This window comes from Triturus cristatus, chromosome 3_1 (genome assembly GCF_964204655.1).
Source record: "Triturus cristatus chromosome 3_1, aTriCri1.1, whole genome shotgun sequence".
NCBI classification, from domain to species: domain Eukaryota; kingdom Metazoa; phylum Chordata; class Amphibia; order Caudata; family Salamandridae; genus Triturus; species Triturus cristatus.
The window spans coordinates 786,881,302-786,896,542 of NC_140583.1; the positions used below are offsets into that span (position 1 = coordinate 786,881,302).

At 51.5% G+C, this 15,241-nt stretch overlaps 1 protein-coding gene across 4 annotated transcripts in view; it reads left to right on the forward strand.

Moving 5' to 3' along the window:
• Window positions 1-15,241, forward strand: part of UBE2F (ubiquitin conjugating enzyme E2 F (putative)) — a 1,125,427-nt gene that overhangs the window by 561,062 nt on the left and 549,124 nt on the right. For all 4 annotated transcript variants that reach the window (XM_085645042.1, XM_085645043.1, XM_085645041.1 and 1 more), the window contains one exon: window positions 8,949-9,019. In XM_085645042.1, coding sequence (XP_085501168.1) covers window positions 8,949-9,019 — 71 coding nt within the window. The remainder of the gene's footprint in view (window positions 1-8,948; window positions 9,020-15,241) is intronic.

Sequence of the window (15,241 nt, forward strand, 5' to 3'; positions counted from 1 at the left end):
GTCATATATGCCCTATGAAGCACATAGAATTGTATGAGTTGAAACCTAGCGTTCCGTGTGATTTTCCATGCCCTTTCCACTAATTTAGGCCAGGTAGCTTCTGGGATGTCCCTCTCTAGGTCCCGCTCCCATTTCCCCTTTAGTCGGTTCAGCGGTTGCCTTCCCTCCTGTTCCATCCTCCTATTAAGGCACGTGACGGCCTTGATCGTACCTGCAGCCATGGCCACATATTGACAAACCAACGACGTCTCTGGTTCCGTCAGCCCCATCTTCCACCTGCGTTTTATCCCCGCTACCAGCGCCGCATGCAATAAATAGTGCCCCCGCGGCAGGTCCTGTCTATCTTGCAGAGTCGAGAATGGCAGTAACACGCCATCCTCATAGAGGTCGCCCACCATAAATACTCCCATTATCCCAGAGCAGACCAATCTCCTCTGTGGGGCAACGCCGTGCACGCTCCGATCGGGAGCTCGGGCGCATAAGGGCTCTCGACTCCATTCTTTTTATGGCACCTGATCCAGCATCGCTGTAACGTTCTCTTCTCGCTAGTAATAGTATCTTTACGCAGTTTCTGCCCTAGCAGGATATAAGAAATTACATGTCGCGGTATCCAGCAGTTATTGCCCAAATAGGGTCCCCGAAACATCGCTGCCTGCGTAAGCCACTGTAGTTGGGCCGTCAAATAGTAACGCTCAAAATCTGGGACTGCCCATCCCCCTGCTGCTCTGGGGCGCATCATTTCTATGGCAACCCGTCTCCTACAGTTCCCCCATATAAAGCCTCCTACCATCGTCCTCAACTGCCGAAACACCGCTCCAGGTATCCATATTGGGAGGGTCCTAAAATAATATAACAACCTTGGTAACACTACCATTTTTAACAAGGCTAGCCTCCCAGCCACCGATATCCGCAGGGCGGACCAGAACTCCATATTCCCCTTAACTCCCCGAATTGCCCTACCAATGTTGCCTTCCAAGAGCCCGTCGTGTGTGTGATAAATGTGAAACCCCAAATAGGGCAGGCACTGCGCCTCCCATCGGATTCCGTGCTCTTGGGGTAGCGCCGGCAAATCCGGCCGCACCGGAAATGGGCAAGTTTTCAGCCAATTGACCCTTAACCTTGATCTACTTCCATACCCTGTCAGTAACTGTTTCGCCGCCTCCAGAGTCTCCCCGGTATCTTCCAGAAACAATAAGAGGTCATCCGCGTACAGCGAGATGTATTGCACCTCTCCCTGTAATGTTAGGCCCCGGTACTGCCCCCCCCCGTTCTTGCCAGCATAGCTAATGGCTCTATTGCTATGGCAAGCAGCAGTGGTGAGAGAGAGCAGCCCTGTCTCGTCCCGCGCTCCACTTTATATGCTCTAGAAATTGTCGTGCCCGTTCGTACTCTTGCCGTGGCCCCAGTATAAAGAATCCTAGTCCATCTTATGTATTCGTCCCCTAGTTCCATTTTCCCCATCACGTAATGTAGGAAAGGCCATTCTAGGCTGTCAAAGGCCTTTTCAATGTCGACGGCCAGCACCGCTGCCCCCGGCGTAGTGTCTCGCTGTTCCTCTAGGATACGCAGGAGACGCCTAATATTGCCTGCCGTGTTCCTTTTGGGGATAAACCCCCCTTTGATCTCTGTGGACCAGGGAGGCCATGTAAGGGAGCAGTCGCGTCGCCCGGATCCCACTCAGAATTTTAAAATCCACCGTTAGCATTGATAGCGGCCTATATGCAGCTAGTTCAGCAGAGTCCTTGCCTGGCTTGAGGAGGGGAATTATAATGGCCTCCCAGGCAGTGGGTGGCAGCGTTCCTGCCCTCCAAGCCCGTTTATACAACGTCTGGAGCCGGGGCGCTAGTATGTCCACAAACGCGGCATAAAATTCGACTGGTAGCCCATCTATGCCCGGTGTCTTATTTCGGGCCATGTGCTTGATCGCCGACCGGATTTCCCCTAAGGATATCTCTTGTCCCAATACTATGGACTGTTCCTCCTCCACCTGGGGCCACTCCAACCCGGCAAAAAAATTCTCCTTATCCACCACATCTGCCACCCCCAGGCTACGATACAACGCTGCATAATAGCTCGCGAACTCCTCATTTATCCCCTGTTGGGTGTATTCCATCGTAGCGGCCGTAGTTCTGAGCCCCAATATCGGCGCTCCCCTGGTCTCCGGAGCAATGAGTCGCGCTAAAAGCCTGCCTGTTTTGTCCCCCTCATCATGCATACGTGCTGTGTAGGCTTTATAATCAAACACCCTGAGCCTTTCAACTTGCCGCGCTACCTCTTCTCTTGCTCCTGCCACCGCGTCCTGGGCCATCTCTGCTGCGTGGCTCTGCTTCTCTGCATCCCGCAACCGCCCATCCGCTCTCTGAACATCATCCAGCAATGTTTTCCGCACCCCCACCTTCTTAGAAATACAGATCCCTCGAACTACTACCTTGAATGCCTCCCATTCTGTCGCTACATTTGTCGCTGTATTCTCATTCTCCTTAAAATAATGGTTGATTCCCTGTCGTAATTCGTCCCGGAATACCGGATCCTCTAGCAGTTCAGGGCTCAGGCGCCAGGTCGGGACCAGCGCCCGCTCCTTGTGCCATCCCAAATGGACCAACAGGGGATTGGGATCTGACAATGTTTTGGTCAGATATTCACTGTATTGCACTTTAATACATACATCTGACGTTCCCAGCAGCGCATCTAACCTAACATGCAAATCGTGCAGGCCCGAATAATATGAATAATCGCGCTCCTGCCGGTGCTGCTCCAGCCATATATCCATCAAATTCCAATTTGACTGCCATTGCCACCTCCTGTCCGCCAGCTTCACACTCGCCGCCTCAGGTAGCGGCGGGTGAGATCTGTCCATGGTTACATCCGTCACTGATTTAAAATCACCCCCCAAGAGCATCGAGCCCGGCGCATATACGGCCATGACACCGGACAGGCGGTCAAAGAAACTACCCTGGTCAAAGTTTGGGACATATATGCTCCCTATTGTGACATCCACCCCATTTAAGCGCCCCGCCAGTAGAACATAGCGCCCCTCAGGATCTATTTCCTTTTGCAACAGTTGGAAGGGGACTCCCGCCCTAATCCACACCAGCGTCCCTCTCGCGTAAGCTGAATAGGTAGTATAATACACCTGCCCACGCCATCTACGCTGCAGCGCCCTTCCCTCAGTCACTGTAAGGTGCGTCTCTTGTAAAAGAGCAATATGTGCCCCCCTGCGTACCAAGTAAGCATGCACCTGGTGGCGCCTAGTCCTCTAACATTCCAGGTTATGCACTTAATGGCCGGGCTGGAGGCCTGTGTCCTATCTCTTACCCCTATCTATCTGCCATGCCGTCTGGAGCACACTGGTCCCCCCCTGAGTCCCGCAACCAAAACCAAACACCCCCCAACTCCCCCTCCCCCGGACAGATGCCCCAACCTAAACACCCATCCAAACTAAGAACATAACCAGAGTGCTCAGACCCCTAAGGAATCGCAAACACCCTATAGCAATGGGGGTAGGTCCAAAGAGGCCCAGTTCACCCCGCTCCCACCGAGTCCCGGCCTTCAGTAAAGTAAGCCCTCCCCATTCGGCACTACACCAACCAGCTCAGCAGGAGTCTGCCGCAAATGTTCGGGAGTAACGAATCATAAGTCCATCAGCTCGTCCGCTGTCCTTGCCGTCGCATGCGGCAGTCGCACGCAGTCCGCTCCTGAGATGTCCGCATCTGAGCCATCTGTGCCCCGCTCCGAGTCCCCTCTGTCACTCTGCGAGTCCAGCCCCGACTTGGAGAGCGCCTCCACCGCCGCCGATCTCTCTTTTTCTGCCTGCCGCAGCGTGGGTCGCGGAGAACCCGGTTGTCGTTTCCAACAAGGAGCAAGCTTCCACTTATAAAAATAAAATAAAAATGTTTTTGTCTAAGGTGTTTTTTCAGCGACCCAGTGTGGTAGGTGGTGCTCGTTTGGCCGCTATAACACAAATACTTTTCAGAGAGGCCAAGGCTCCCTTCAGACTTAGTACCAAGTCCCTGAATGATTTGGATGGTTCTATCCCTCCTGTCATTTTCACTGTGCCCGTGGAGGCAGAAGAGGCAGTCGAGGCCACTCGCAAGGTAATGACTCTCCTTTTTTCCCCAACTAAAAGTGGGAGGACGGCTGGTGCTATTCCACTAAAACTGGTGGGATCCGACCTCAGATGCCTGGGTCCTTCAGACTGTGCAGGGCTACCGTCTAGAGTTTGTGTGTGCCCTATCCAATGGGTCAGGACACGTCCTTTGGTTTTCCCAAATTCAGGTTGCCTTCATCGAGTAAGAGACTGTGCAGTCAGTCATGCAGCCAAACGGTTTTATAAGTAATCTTTTCCTGGTGGAGAAAAAAATGGAGGTCAACATTTTATGATCAATCTCGGGGTCTTCATCGAGTGGCTGGTGTACCACCACTTCAAGATGGAGGGCATCCATCTCCTTCGCGAACTTTAGAGACTAGGGGGAACTGGTTACTTCGGTTGGCTGCCTATCTCATCGTCCCAGTCTTTCCTCTTCATTGCAGGTTTCTGCAGTTCCTTTCGGGTCATCGGGTCTTTGAATTTCAGACTCTTCCCTTTAATCTGTCCTCCATCCCATGGTGCTTCACCAAGGTTCTAAAAACTGGTGGTGGATTTCCTCCACGGCAGAAAGGTTTGCTTGATCGTCTGTTTGAACGACATCTTTCTGATGGACCAGTATCCTTGGGCGCTAGTGGGTCACCTTCAGATGGTGGTGGACTTGCTGGAGATATTGCAGAAATCATTACTGGTCCCGGCTCAGACGATAACATTCCTCGGTTTTGTGATCAATTCTCGGAAATACACCCTAAGTCTTCCCATCAAAAAGATAGCGAAAATGTGTCTTGAGTTGCGTAAAATGGTAACCCTTTCACACATGTCCCTCAGGCAATTGTCCAGGATGGTGGGTCTGTTGGCTTTGTCCATCTAGGCCATCTTCCCTGGCCCCCTTCACTACAGGACACTTCAGAGACTGAAAGTGCAACACCTGCATGAGGGTATGTCCCACGCGGCCCTAGTTCCACTCACAGATGAGATCAAAGAGGAAATATGATGGTGGTTAGATCACATGGATGTCTGGAATGGGAAGGCCTTCTTCGGTTCCAGTCTGGATATGGTTATCGAGTTAGACGTCAGTCTGACAGGTTTGGGGGCCAGCTGTGGGGGTGTATCCACAGGAGGAAAGTGGTCTTCGGAGGAACAGTCTATGCCCATAAACTGCCTGGAACTTTTAGCAGTCTCCTTTGCAATCTGCTGTTGGCCGAAGGACAAGGTCAAGTGTTCGGTCTTGTTGAAATTGGACAATATCTCGGTGTTTAGGTACATCAACCACTTGGGAGGTCCTTGCTCCAAATCGTTGACGGATCTGGCGAAGGGGTTTTTGCAGTATTGCCTGGATCAGGAAATTTTGGGGGCAGCAGAGGATCTTCTGGGGGGGATCCAACGAGGTGGCCGATTGGCATTCCAGGCACCTTCAGGATCTCAGTGCATGGCAACTTCACCTGGATGTGTTCCATATGATTCAGAGGGTGTCTGGAGGCCTTTTTTGGTGGACATGTTTGCCTCTCTCCTAGATTGTCACCTAAACTGATACTTCATCTTGATGCCGGACCCGTAAGCGACAATGCGTTCCTGCAAGATTCGAGTGTGGTGATAAGATATGCGTCCCCTACCCATCCCGCCAGCTCCACTGCCCCCCTCCCTCCCCCCCCCCCCCCCCCCCCCCATGTTCAATCGTTCAATTCCGATGCAGTTGGCGCGCAAGTACACAGGCAAAAGCAGTCACTAGTAGTAATTTAGCCGCTTTGTAGGTCTCAAGCATGGTTTCCAGTGATGATGTAACTTTCCAATCTGTCTACTCCGGAGGCAGAATATCCTTTGGGATCTCTGTGAGAATCCTCAATGTATGGTTCTGGGGGGCTTTCTAAAATAATGGAAGGTGCACCAGCAAAAAGTACAAAATCAAATCCTGAAGTCCTTGGTTTCTTTTATTCTTGTAGTACAACATGAAGTAAGACATCGGCCAACATGTTTTGTTCTTTCCAAAAGAACTTCTTCAGGGCTGAAACAAGTGACACAAGACATAACATAAATATGCATAACTTTATATAAATGAGACCTGGATAAAACCACACACAAGACATAAAAATATACAAATTACACCACACACACATTAAAAGTATATGTATGAGTGATGAGTACACAGCTCATAATTCTATCAAATCCTGTAACACTAACATTATAAGCCAGAATTAGTGAGAACCCAATTTACCGCTATCACCTGGTCAAGCGCACAGTTATCACTAAACAAGCCCAGGACGTCCACAGCCTGTGCTAACCCAAATTCACATCGAGGTTTGGACTAAAAAAAGACAATACTATTTGTACATATATTAATTCAAAAAGCTTTTTCTTTTTTAGGCAATTTTTAATAAAAGAGAGAGTACTGGATATAGAAAGAGAAAATCAGCAAGTAAGAAAGTAGAGGGTGGGCGTAGTTACAATAATAAGAAAACTTAATGGGAAAGAACAACAAGTATCACAAAAATACCAAAAACAGGGCTACACAATAATACTTCCTTGGTACTAGGGTAAAGTAATGGAAACCGAAGATGGAAAAGGAAAGCATCACAAAGATACCAAAAAGAATATACAGTCACAGTGTAATAACCATATTGTCTTTGGATACTGTAATACATCTTGTGATACCAAAGCATATAAATGTGTCTAAGTAAAAACGTAAAGTGGGCAATTGAAAAGGGAGATCATGGACAAACGTTCAAGGAATCAAAACCACACACATATTCGACACTCACCGAAATGAGTAAATAGTAGTAATCAGCATTAACTCGGCAAACGACGGGGTATAGGTATAGTCCCTAAAAGGGTTCCAGGGAATGACTAGTAGTATTGAGCGATCTAGAACAAAGAGCATAGATAATCAGAATTTGATATAATAAATCGGCGCACGGCGGCGCAGTCACAGTTAACCGGTTCTGGAGGGGCTGTTATACCTCATGCGTAGAGGACTACAGAAGTAGGTGGAAAATCAGACTACTTTCGTAAACAGTTAAGCGTCTCTTATCCAAGGCTTGGGCAGAAGGGACAAATAAGATACAAGTCCTGTGTGGGACGGTGGTTGCGTTGGTGTTTGTAAAGGGAAGCCAATCCAATGGAATCCAAAATAGATTGTTTTGAATTTTTTGTCGGCATTGGTTTCTGAAGGAATGGCCTACACATCAGTAAACACTTTCCAGTCCACCGCCACTTAATCGTATAAAGGGCCACTTAACCATATAAAGGGAGCACCCCTTGGTCAGGAAGTTGATGAGGTGTGAGGTTGTCGGTTCCTCCCGAGCCCAGGTTTCCTGCTTTTTTGGACATTAACAAGGTTCTTGAACTTTCCTCTTTTGGCTACAAAATAAGTACCTTTACAGAAAACAATTTTCCAGTAAGTTGGCTATGTTATTATGTTGAATTTCTTGTAAAAGAGGCTGATGTAAGGTCTAAGGATGCTTCGGGGAGGGTCTTCACCCCGGATGGTGTTACTTTTCATGTTTCCAGGAGAGTGAAATGACATTCCAGGTTGTTTTTTTTATCCTTCGTTTACCCAAAAGCCTAAGTTGTGAGTTGTTCAATGTCTGAAGACTTATGTTACGGAGGAGCCTCCTCCAGCTAGAGCACAGCAACTCATGATTGCCTTGTGTAAACAGTTTAAAGCAGTTTCATCACCCACCATAGTATGCTGGGTGAGGGCCATTCTAAAAGAAGCAGGTATTGATAATTCTATTTTTGGTGTGCACTCTGAGAGAGGTGCATCTAAGGCTTTTGCGCTGGGAGCTCATCTGGAGGACATCTTGAATGTGGCCGATTGGCCATCAGACGCAACGTTTAATACATTCTATTTCAAGCCAGTAGTCAATATGGATCTACTAGTGGTGGTGAAGTTTTGAACGAGCAAAATCCCAGCCTCCGGTCCTGATATAGAATGAAAAATTTCCTAGCTTTTGTAACTGAAATTTTCAATTCTATAAAGGACATGGAGGCGAGGATTATTCCCTCCCGTATCAAGTACCGTGTACCCTCCCTATTCAATGGTTGGTAGCCCCTTTGGAATTTTGGACCTTTTAAGATATAAGTATTCTCTTATTATGATCATTTACTTCTGTCAGTCAACATGTTGCTTAAGACTTGTTGGTTTATGATGCTTATTTCTAGGAAGTTTGAGGCATAGTCATCATTATCCTATTTCAAATTTCTGTTTGGTTTGCTGATCTGGTCGTCAGTTCATGGATGTGAATTACTGGATTGTTTTTCTTTTCAGTAAGATTAATCGGAGTGTACATGCATTTTATGTCTTTGATGGCATTTGTCAACAAAGAAAGAAGGGGCATGAACAGAGTCGATGGACTACAATATGGGGACTGTTAACTAATTGGTTGATAGTTGGTTCTGCTTTCCCTTGAGGTTTCTGGGAAAGGTAGTTTTGCTCTTTGAGTAAGGCTGCTGTTAAAATAAAGTGGAGAAAGAAGAGCATAATCCTTGCCTCCGTGTCCTTAATAGAATAAAAATTTCCATTATGAAAGCTAGGAAATATTTCATTTACTTCAGACTTGTCGCAAATGTTATATGTTTTTCTCGTTCAATTCCTTCATTGTCTCGATGTGTATGCAATACTTTTTTAAGGTAGAAATACTTTAGATGTTCTGGGGAGAAATGTTCATGTTAATTATTGTCGTTGTCATTTCTTAGCACACACATAGGCCAGTGCAAAGTGTAATTCAGCTAAAGCTAATAACTGATTTACTTAAACCTTGTTTCTATTTGATAGAGAACTTCATGCTTTTACATTGTAGTTTATCCTGAGAGGGAGCTCTGGTACTGTACGAAATTATAGTAATCTGTTATTCTTTTTTTCTCCTAGCCTCCAAAGGTGAAGTGCTCAACCAGAATTTGGCATCCAAATATCACAGAGACGGGAGACATCTGTCTAAGGTATGTGTTGCTTGTTGGATCTATGAATGTTCACTTCATTTGCTCACTGTGTTCCTCAAGTGCAGCTGTAGAGTTGTGACCAATAGAGTTAGACAGAGTATTCTGGCTAGAAGATGAATCTTGTTATAAGGCCAGCTCTTTCACTCCCAATTGTCTCTACAGGGGATTGAGTTGACTCAGAAGCACCAAAGGTCTATGCTGGATAACTCTCCAGAGGCCTAGTCATCAGTGTGTCCCTTAAACAGTCTGAGCTTGAAGTCCCTGCACATAGTGAACATGAGGTGTGAAGCGGTGCCTGTAAGCTGCCATCTTTCATTACAAAAGTGGTAGAAACATTTCTTACCTTCATGGATTCCAGCTAAGAGAAATGTTAACACTTGCAGTGAAACAACCCTCAACCAGCAAATGATCGCCCTCCTGAGGTTTGTTTGGCCGCAATTGCACATGAGCTCTTGCTGCTCGTGGCTGCACCAATAGCACTCTTGCAGGGCATGGGGACAAGCCTAAAATAAAAATAAAAATTCCACACCCTTACTTAGACAACTGACTCCTGAAATGATCCAGGTCTTAACAGGTTCACCTACAACTGGTGATGTCGTTCACTATTGTTGGGGTTAAGGATACATTTGGCCAATTCAACATCTTTTTCAGTCTGTCTGTCATCAGTCCTTGACAAGCAGATGGCAAAAGAAGTCTTTGGAAGAGGAGCAGCCTAAGATGGCAGACGTACTTTAAGTCTGCTCCGCATCCTACCCCGGCTATCCTGTGACATCGGTATGTGCTGCTACCCCTACTGCTTGGATTACCTTTGTGGGCTCTGTTACACTGTTACCGGTCCTGATGATAGGCATCTCCGAGCTCCCGCTGTGCTGTGGCTGTCGCAGCTGGGAACGCGTGGCATTCTGCGGGCCGGAACTCGTGGCGTCCCTTGGCCTCTCCTCCCTGCTAGAATCCTGATTTGCTGCGCCCGCTGCAGGCTGCACACCCTGGGATTCGGTGCGCCCTGAGTGGTTCTTCAGCTTGGAGGAGTCTGCGGCTCTCTGGACCGGGGCCCAAAGTCTGGGACGCGCTCTGTGGTGCTGCAGCTGGGGCACACCTTAACACGGTGACTGGCCCCGGGCCCTCCTGCCTCCAAGCGGCCAACCTCGGCCTGACAGGAGACACCGGCTCCCTTCAACCTTCTGGACCCGGATGACCACCACACAGGAAGGGGTGAGTCCTGGGCTGCAAGGCTGGAGCTGGCCACCCGAGGGGCTGGGGTGGGCGTCCGAGGGTCGATCGGACTAGGCCCCCTCCTCCTGCACAGTTGCTGTGGGCCCTGGCGGTGCCCCCCTTGTATTGGCGGGTCGGGGTGCAGGGGTCGGTCAACACTTCCTGCCACTCCGCCTTGAAGGACGTTGGCCTGGCACCTCATTAATTAGGCAGCACACCTGATGTTCTGGGGTGGGAGCACGGAGGTTGATCGGGCCTAGGCCCTCACAAATTGGGCATCGGCTGCAAGCTCTAGCGGTGCGCCCCCCCCCCCGTGTTGGCATATAGGGGGCGGGGGAATCGCCACTCCATGTCAGCAACTGCTCATCTCCTCGCAGGAGGCAAGCCTTGCATCCTGCTGGTTAAGCAGCGCATTGGTGGTGCTGAGGTGAGTGGCCCAGGAGTCGTCCGGGCCTAGGCTGCATTAGGGGGACTGGGAGAGGCACGGCTAGTGCCTTTTTCTGCTCCCTGCTCACAGTTGCGCGCACGAGGGGGGTGGCGCAAGGGCCACCCCCCCTTAGCTCATCAAAAAGAATCCTGCTGGGGCACGAGGGTCGGTCGGGCCTAGGCCCCCAACTGTTCATTACACTGGGACCTAGTCACTAAAAGGTGTGCTGTCCTTAACTGCGGTACACTGTCCCTAATTGCGGTGCGCTCTCTTGCCGTTGTAGTACGTGGGAGCTGAAGGTCACTAGGCGCCCCAACTTTGACTGGGCGGTGGGAACCTGCTCCTCAATCGGAGGGCAGTTCAGTTCCAGCACTATCTCAAACTCAGGCTACGATTATCTGGTAGTCCACAACTGCTCTATGGTGCAAAGCTGTTTGCCTAACCTTGGGGCCTGGGGTCACTTGCGGAGCCGCGTTTCATACACCACCGACTAGGGTCTACTCTCCATTTCCACTTGCTGCACCCCACCGGCCACGTTTCTCTGCTTCGCGGATAGAAGATTGTACTTCAGGACCTCTTGTATGCCCACAGCTCAGCAATTAGTCATGAGCCACCTCCGCTCTTCAGCGCTGCAGACGGCGGCGTCTCAGGATCCAGGTGATGCCCTCTCAGCCAAACTCGGTTCGGTCATAGCAGCTGTGGAAAAAAAACTGCACGACACTGGATCAGACACGCACCTCCCTAGAATCTAAGATTGATAAGGTAGCCTCCGATTTCATGCTTTTGAAGGCCGATCACCAGAAGCTGGCGGACCGAATATGAGACCCTGAACGTACTCTCTCTGACCTTCAACCCAAGTCCCTCAATCACCCCGCCACACTGCAGGACTTGCTAGATCGGGTATGTACCCTAGAGGACAAACTGGATGATGCAGAGGGCCGCTCGATCCGTAACAATGTAAAAGTGTTTGGCCTTCCTGAAGGCGTAGAGGCCAGGACCCTGTTGACTACATGGAGAACTGGTTGTGACACCTGCTTCCAACAAGGGTCCTGTCTCCTCAATTTGTTGTGGAACGGGCGCCCAGGGTCTCAGCCCACAGACCCCCTCCTGGTGCCAGCGCACGACCCTTTCTATTCCGGTTATTGAACTTCAGGGACAGACACCATACTGAGAGAAATCAGAAAGTTGTAAGGGCCTGTCATCCAAAACTCTTCAGACATAGTTTTCTCGGATTAGACAGCCCAGGTGCAGAAACAGCAGGGCTCATTCGAGGCTGTGAAATGTCAGCTCTGTGACCTTGATCTGTGTTATTCCCTGCCACGTAAGGATGGAACCACTCATTTCTTTGATTCAACCTCTGATGCTTGGGACTGGCTGGAAGGGCAGGCTTGGCCACATCGTCCAGAACTCCTGATGGCCCCCCGGTGCCCAGACAAAGGAGGCGTGGCCGCCGTAGGCGGAGTAGTCAAACACAATCATACCTCACCAATCAACGCTCCAGCTCCTGAGCAAATCTTGTCTTAGCAACAAGAGGCTCTCCATGTGGCTGAGTCTCTGCACAGCACAAGGCCCCCCTTGACCACATCCAGTTCAGGGGGTGATGCGGACTCTCACCCGGCGTGGTCAGCAGTCTTGGACTCGCCTCACAGTCCTGTCGTCACTCTTCTGACCTAGGACATTATATTCTGACCGCTAGGGCAAATGACTTGCAACTCTGGTCAGTCCAGCTTGTGCTCTATTACGTCATAGTCTGTTCCACTACATAATAAGCTCCTCCTTCCATGTGCACAGTTGGGTACTATGGGGGCCAAGAATGGACTTCCTCTGATTGGGGCGACCCTGGTCACTGTGCTAACCTGCGGGCTTGGGGGTACGTGACAGAGGACCCACAATGCATCACGCACGCACAATATATTCTGTCTTGCTTTTTCTCTGGCTAATTGTCCGGGGGTAGGTACCAGGCCATAGCTTCATCCCTAAACACCCTTTGATCTTAAGCTTGATAATACTTTAGTTGCCATGGTTTGGCATGCCTGTTTGGGCCAACTCCAGTTGCGGGTTCGCTCCTAAAAAGTTCCACATTAGAGTTGTACATTTTTTTAATCTGAAAGAAACACGTTAGTTAGATTCCTCACCTTAGAATATCCCCAGGCGTCAGGCTGGATCCGGAAAGATTTTTTGTAGCATTACCCCTTGCACGTCGCTAGGCGTCGTCTGCGGCTCCGCATGAGTCGTTGGCGTCGTGCGCCGGAATGACGTCGTCGGAGTACTTAGACGCCGCCCTCACGCGCTGACGTCAGTTCTTTTTTCCGCGCCAGACAGCGCCGATCCGGGAAGAGCTTACCCCTTAGTCAATTTTTGACTAAACTTTTTTGCCTCTTTTTGGTCTTCTGTCGACTCGACTGATGTCGGTGACTGACCACCATCGCCAGTGCTTTTACTGCCTGGGGGCCGACCACGACGCGGAGTCGTGCCCCGATTGTAAGGCCTTGACCTCGAAGGCTAGGCGGGAGCGGTCCCGTAAGCTTCTCGAGCTTCGGCACCATCATCGCTCGTCTGGCTCGAAGTCTTCGGGTAAGTCGAAGCGATCTAAGAAGTCCAAGAGGCGACACCGCTCTTCGGACTCCCCTCGCTGGTCGCACGACTCGGCCGAGGGTCAGGGTGGTCCCACCCCCGCGGCTCCCCATACCCGCCGGTCCCTGGGACTGACGCGTCAGTGCCTTCTTCTCGGCCATGAGGGGCCTGGCTCTGCCGTCAACGCCTGCCGGCGCGCCTTCGGGCCCCGCGGGCTCGACTGGGTGACCTCGCGTGCCGGTGGCTCCGGCCCCGGCGACGACTTCGGTCCCGACGCCGCAGGTCCCAGAGGGATCCAGGCCTGGATCTCTGCCGGTGCCGGTCGACCTCAGAACGCCTCCTCTGCCGGAGTCGACACCGGTTCCACCCCCGGCGCCGTCTCCGGACGACGCCGTCCCCCGGTTTAGCTCCTGTCCGGGCCCTGCACCGGTGCGGCGCAGCTTGGGGGATGCCAGTGGTCTGGACACTTCCCTGGACGCTGGTTTCATCTCTCCTCCGACTGTGGCCTCGGAGGAAGGTGCACTTTTTCAGTGGTGCTGCTCAAGGCGGCCGCAGCCCTGGGGCTCGAGCTGCCTGCTGTGGCCGTGAGGACTAACGTCCTCACAGAGGTGCTTCAACCGCCAGCAAGCTCCACTGAGCCTCTGCTGCAGTTCAATGAGGCCCTCATAGATGTTGTGCAGGGCACTTGGTCCAAGCCCTCCACAGTTCCTCCTGTGGATCGGAACGTGGCCCGGCGCCACCGCCCTGCTCCGGGCGACCCCAGTTTCCTGTCCCAACACCCCGCCCCCGAGAGTCTGGTTATCCAGGTCTCCACTTCCCAATCCTCCTTCCCGTCCGCCCCTCCGGATCGGGAATCCAAGCGGCTAGAACAGTTCGGAAAGAAGCTGTTATCTTCCCTAAGTTTGGGCCTGCGGTCTTTGAACACCGCTTGCCTCTTGGACCGTTTCTCCCACTCTCTGTGGGATACGGTGGAGGACGTGCTCGCACTCGCCTTTTTGGTGAGAAGGCGGATAGTGCGCTGGCTCGTTTTAAGGACTCCCGGGCTACGGCCAGGTCCTTGGGTCTCTCGGCCCCATGGCCGCAAACTTCCACCTTTCGCCCCTTTCGTGGCCAAGGAAGGGGCGCCTCCTCATGTCCGCCTAGCCACAGGCCGCAGATCCAACCTGCACGCGGTCGCGGACGTGGATTCCGCCGTGGCGGTACTGGAGGACAACGTGCCGGTCAGTCCACATCCACCCAGGCAGCATCCGCCTCAAAGCCCTCCTGGTCCGAGCTTTCAGACCCATTCCACGCCAGTGGGCGGCAGAGTTCGCCATCACTTGCTCCACTGGTGATCCATCACTTCGGACAGGTGGGTGCTGCAAATCGTCCGAAGGAGCTACTCCCTCCCCTTCTTGGCCAAAGAGGCCATCGAGCGCGTTCCTTGTCCAGAAGTAGGCCGTGGTTGCTATTCCCACTACTTTCTGGTTCCCAAGAAGGGCAAAGGGGGCCTACGCCCTATCTTGGACCTCAGGAGCGTCAACGCCTTCCTCCGGAAGGAACGGTTCAAGATGCTAACTTTAGCTCAGGTTCTGGCTGCCCTCGACCCTGGAGACTACTGGATGGTAGCGTTGGACTTGCAGGACGCCTATTTTCACATCCCCGTCCTGCCAGCCCACCAGCGTTACCTGCAGCTCACGGTGGGTTAGGAGCACTTTCAGTTCACCGTGCTCCCCTTCGGCCTCATCAGTGCCCCTTGGGTGTTCACGCAAGTGATGGCGGTGGTCGCAGCTCATCTGCGCAGATCGGGGGTTCCAGTCTTCCCCTATCTCGACGACTGGCTGTTGAAGGCGGGCTCGCCCCAGCAAGTCGTCTCCCACCTCCAGACTACGGCCGACCTCCTGCATTTGCTGGGGTTCTCCAACGTGCCGAAGTCACACCTGAGTCCCAGAAGCTCCTCTTCATCGGAGCGGTTCTCGATTCGGCGCGGTTCCGGGCTTATCCTCCGGAACAGCGGGTCCGGGATATTC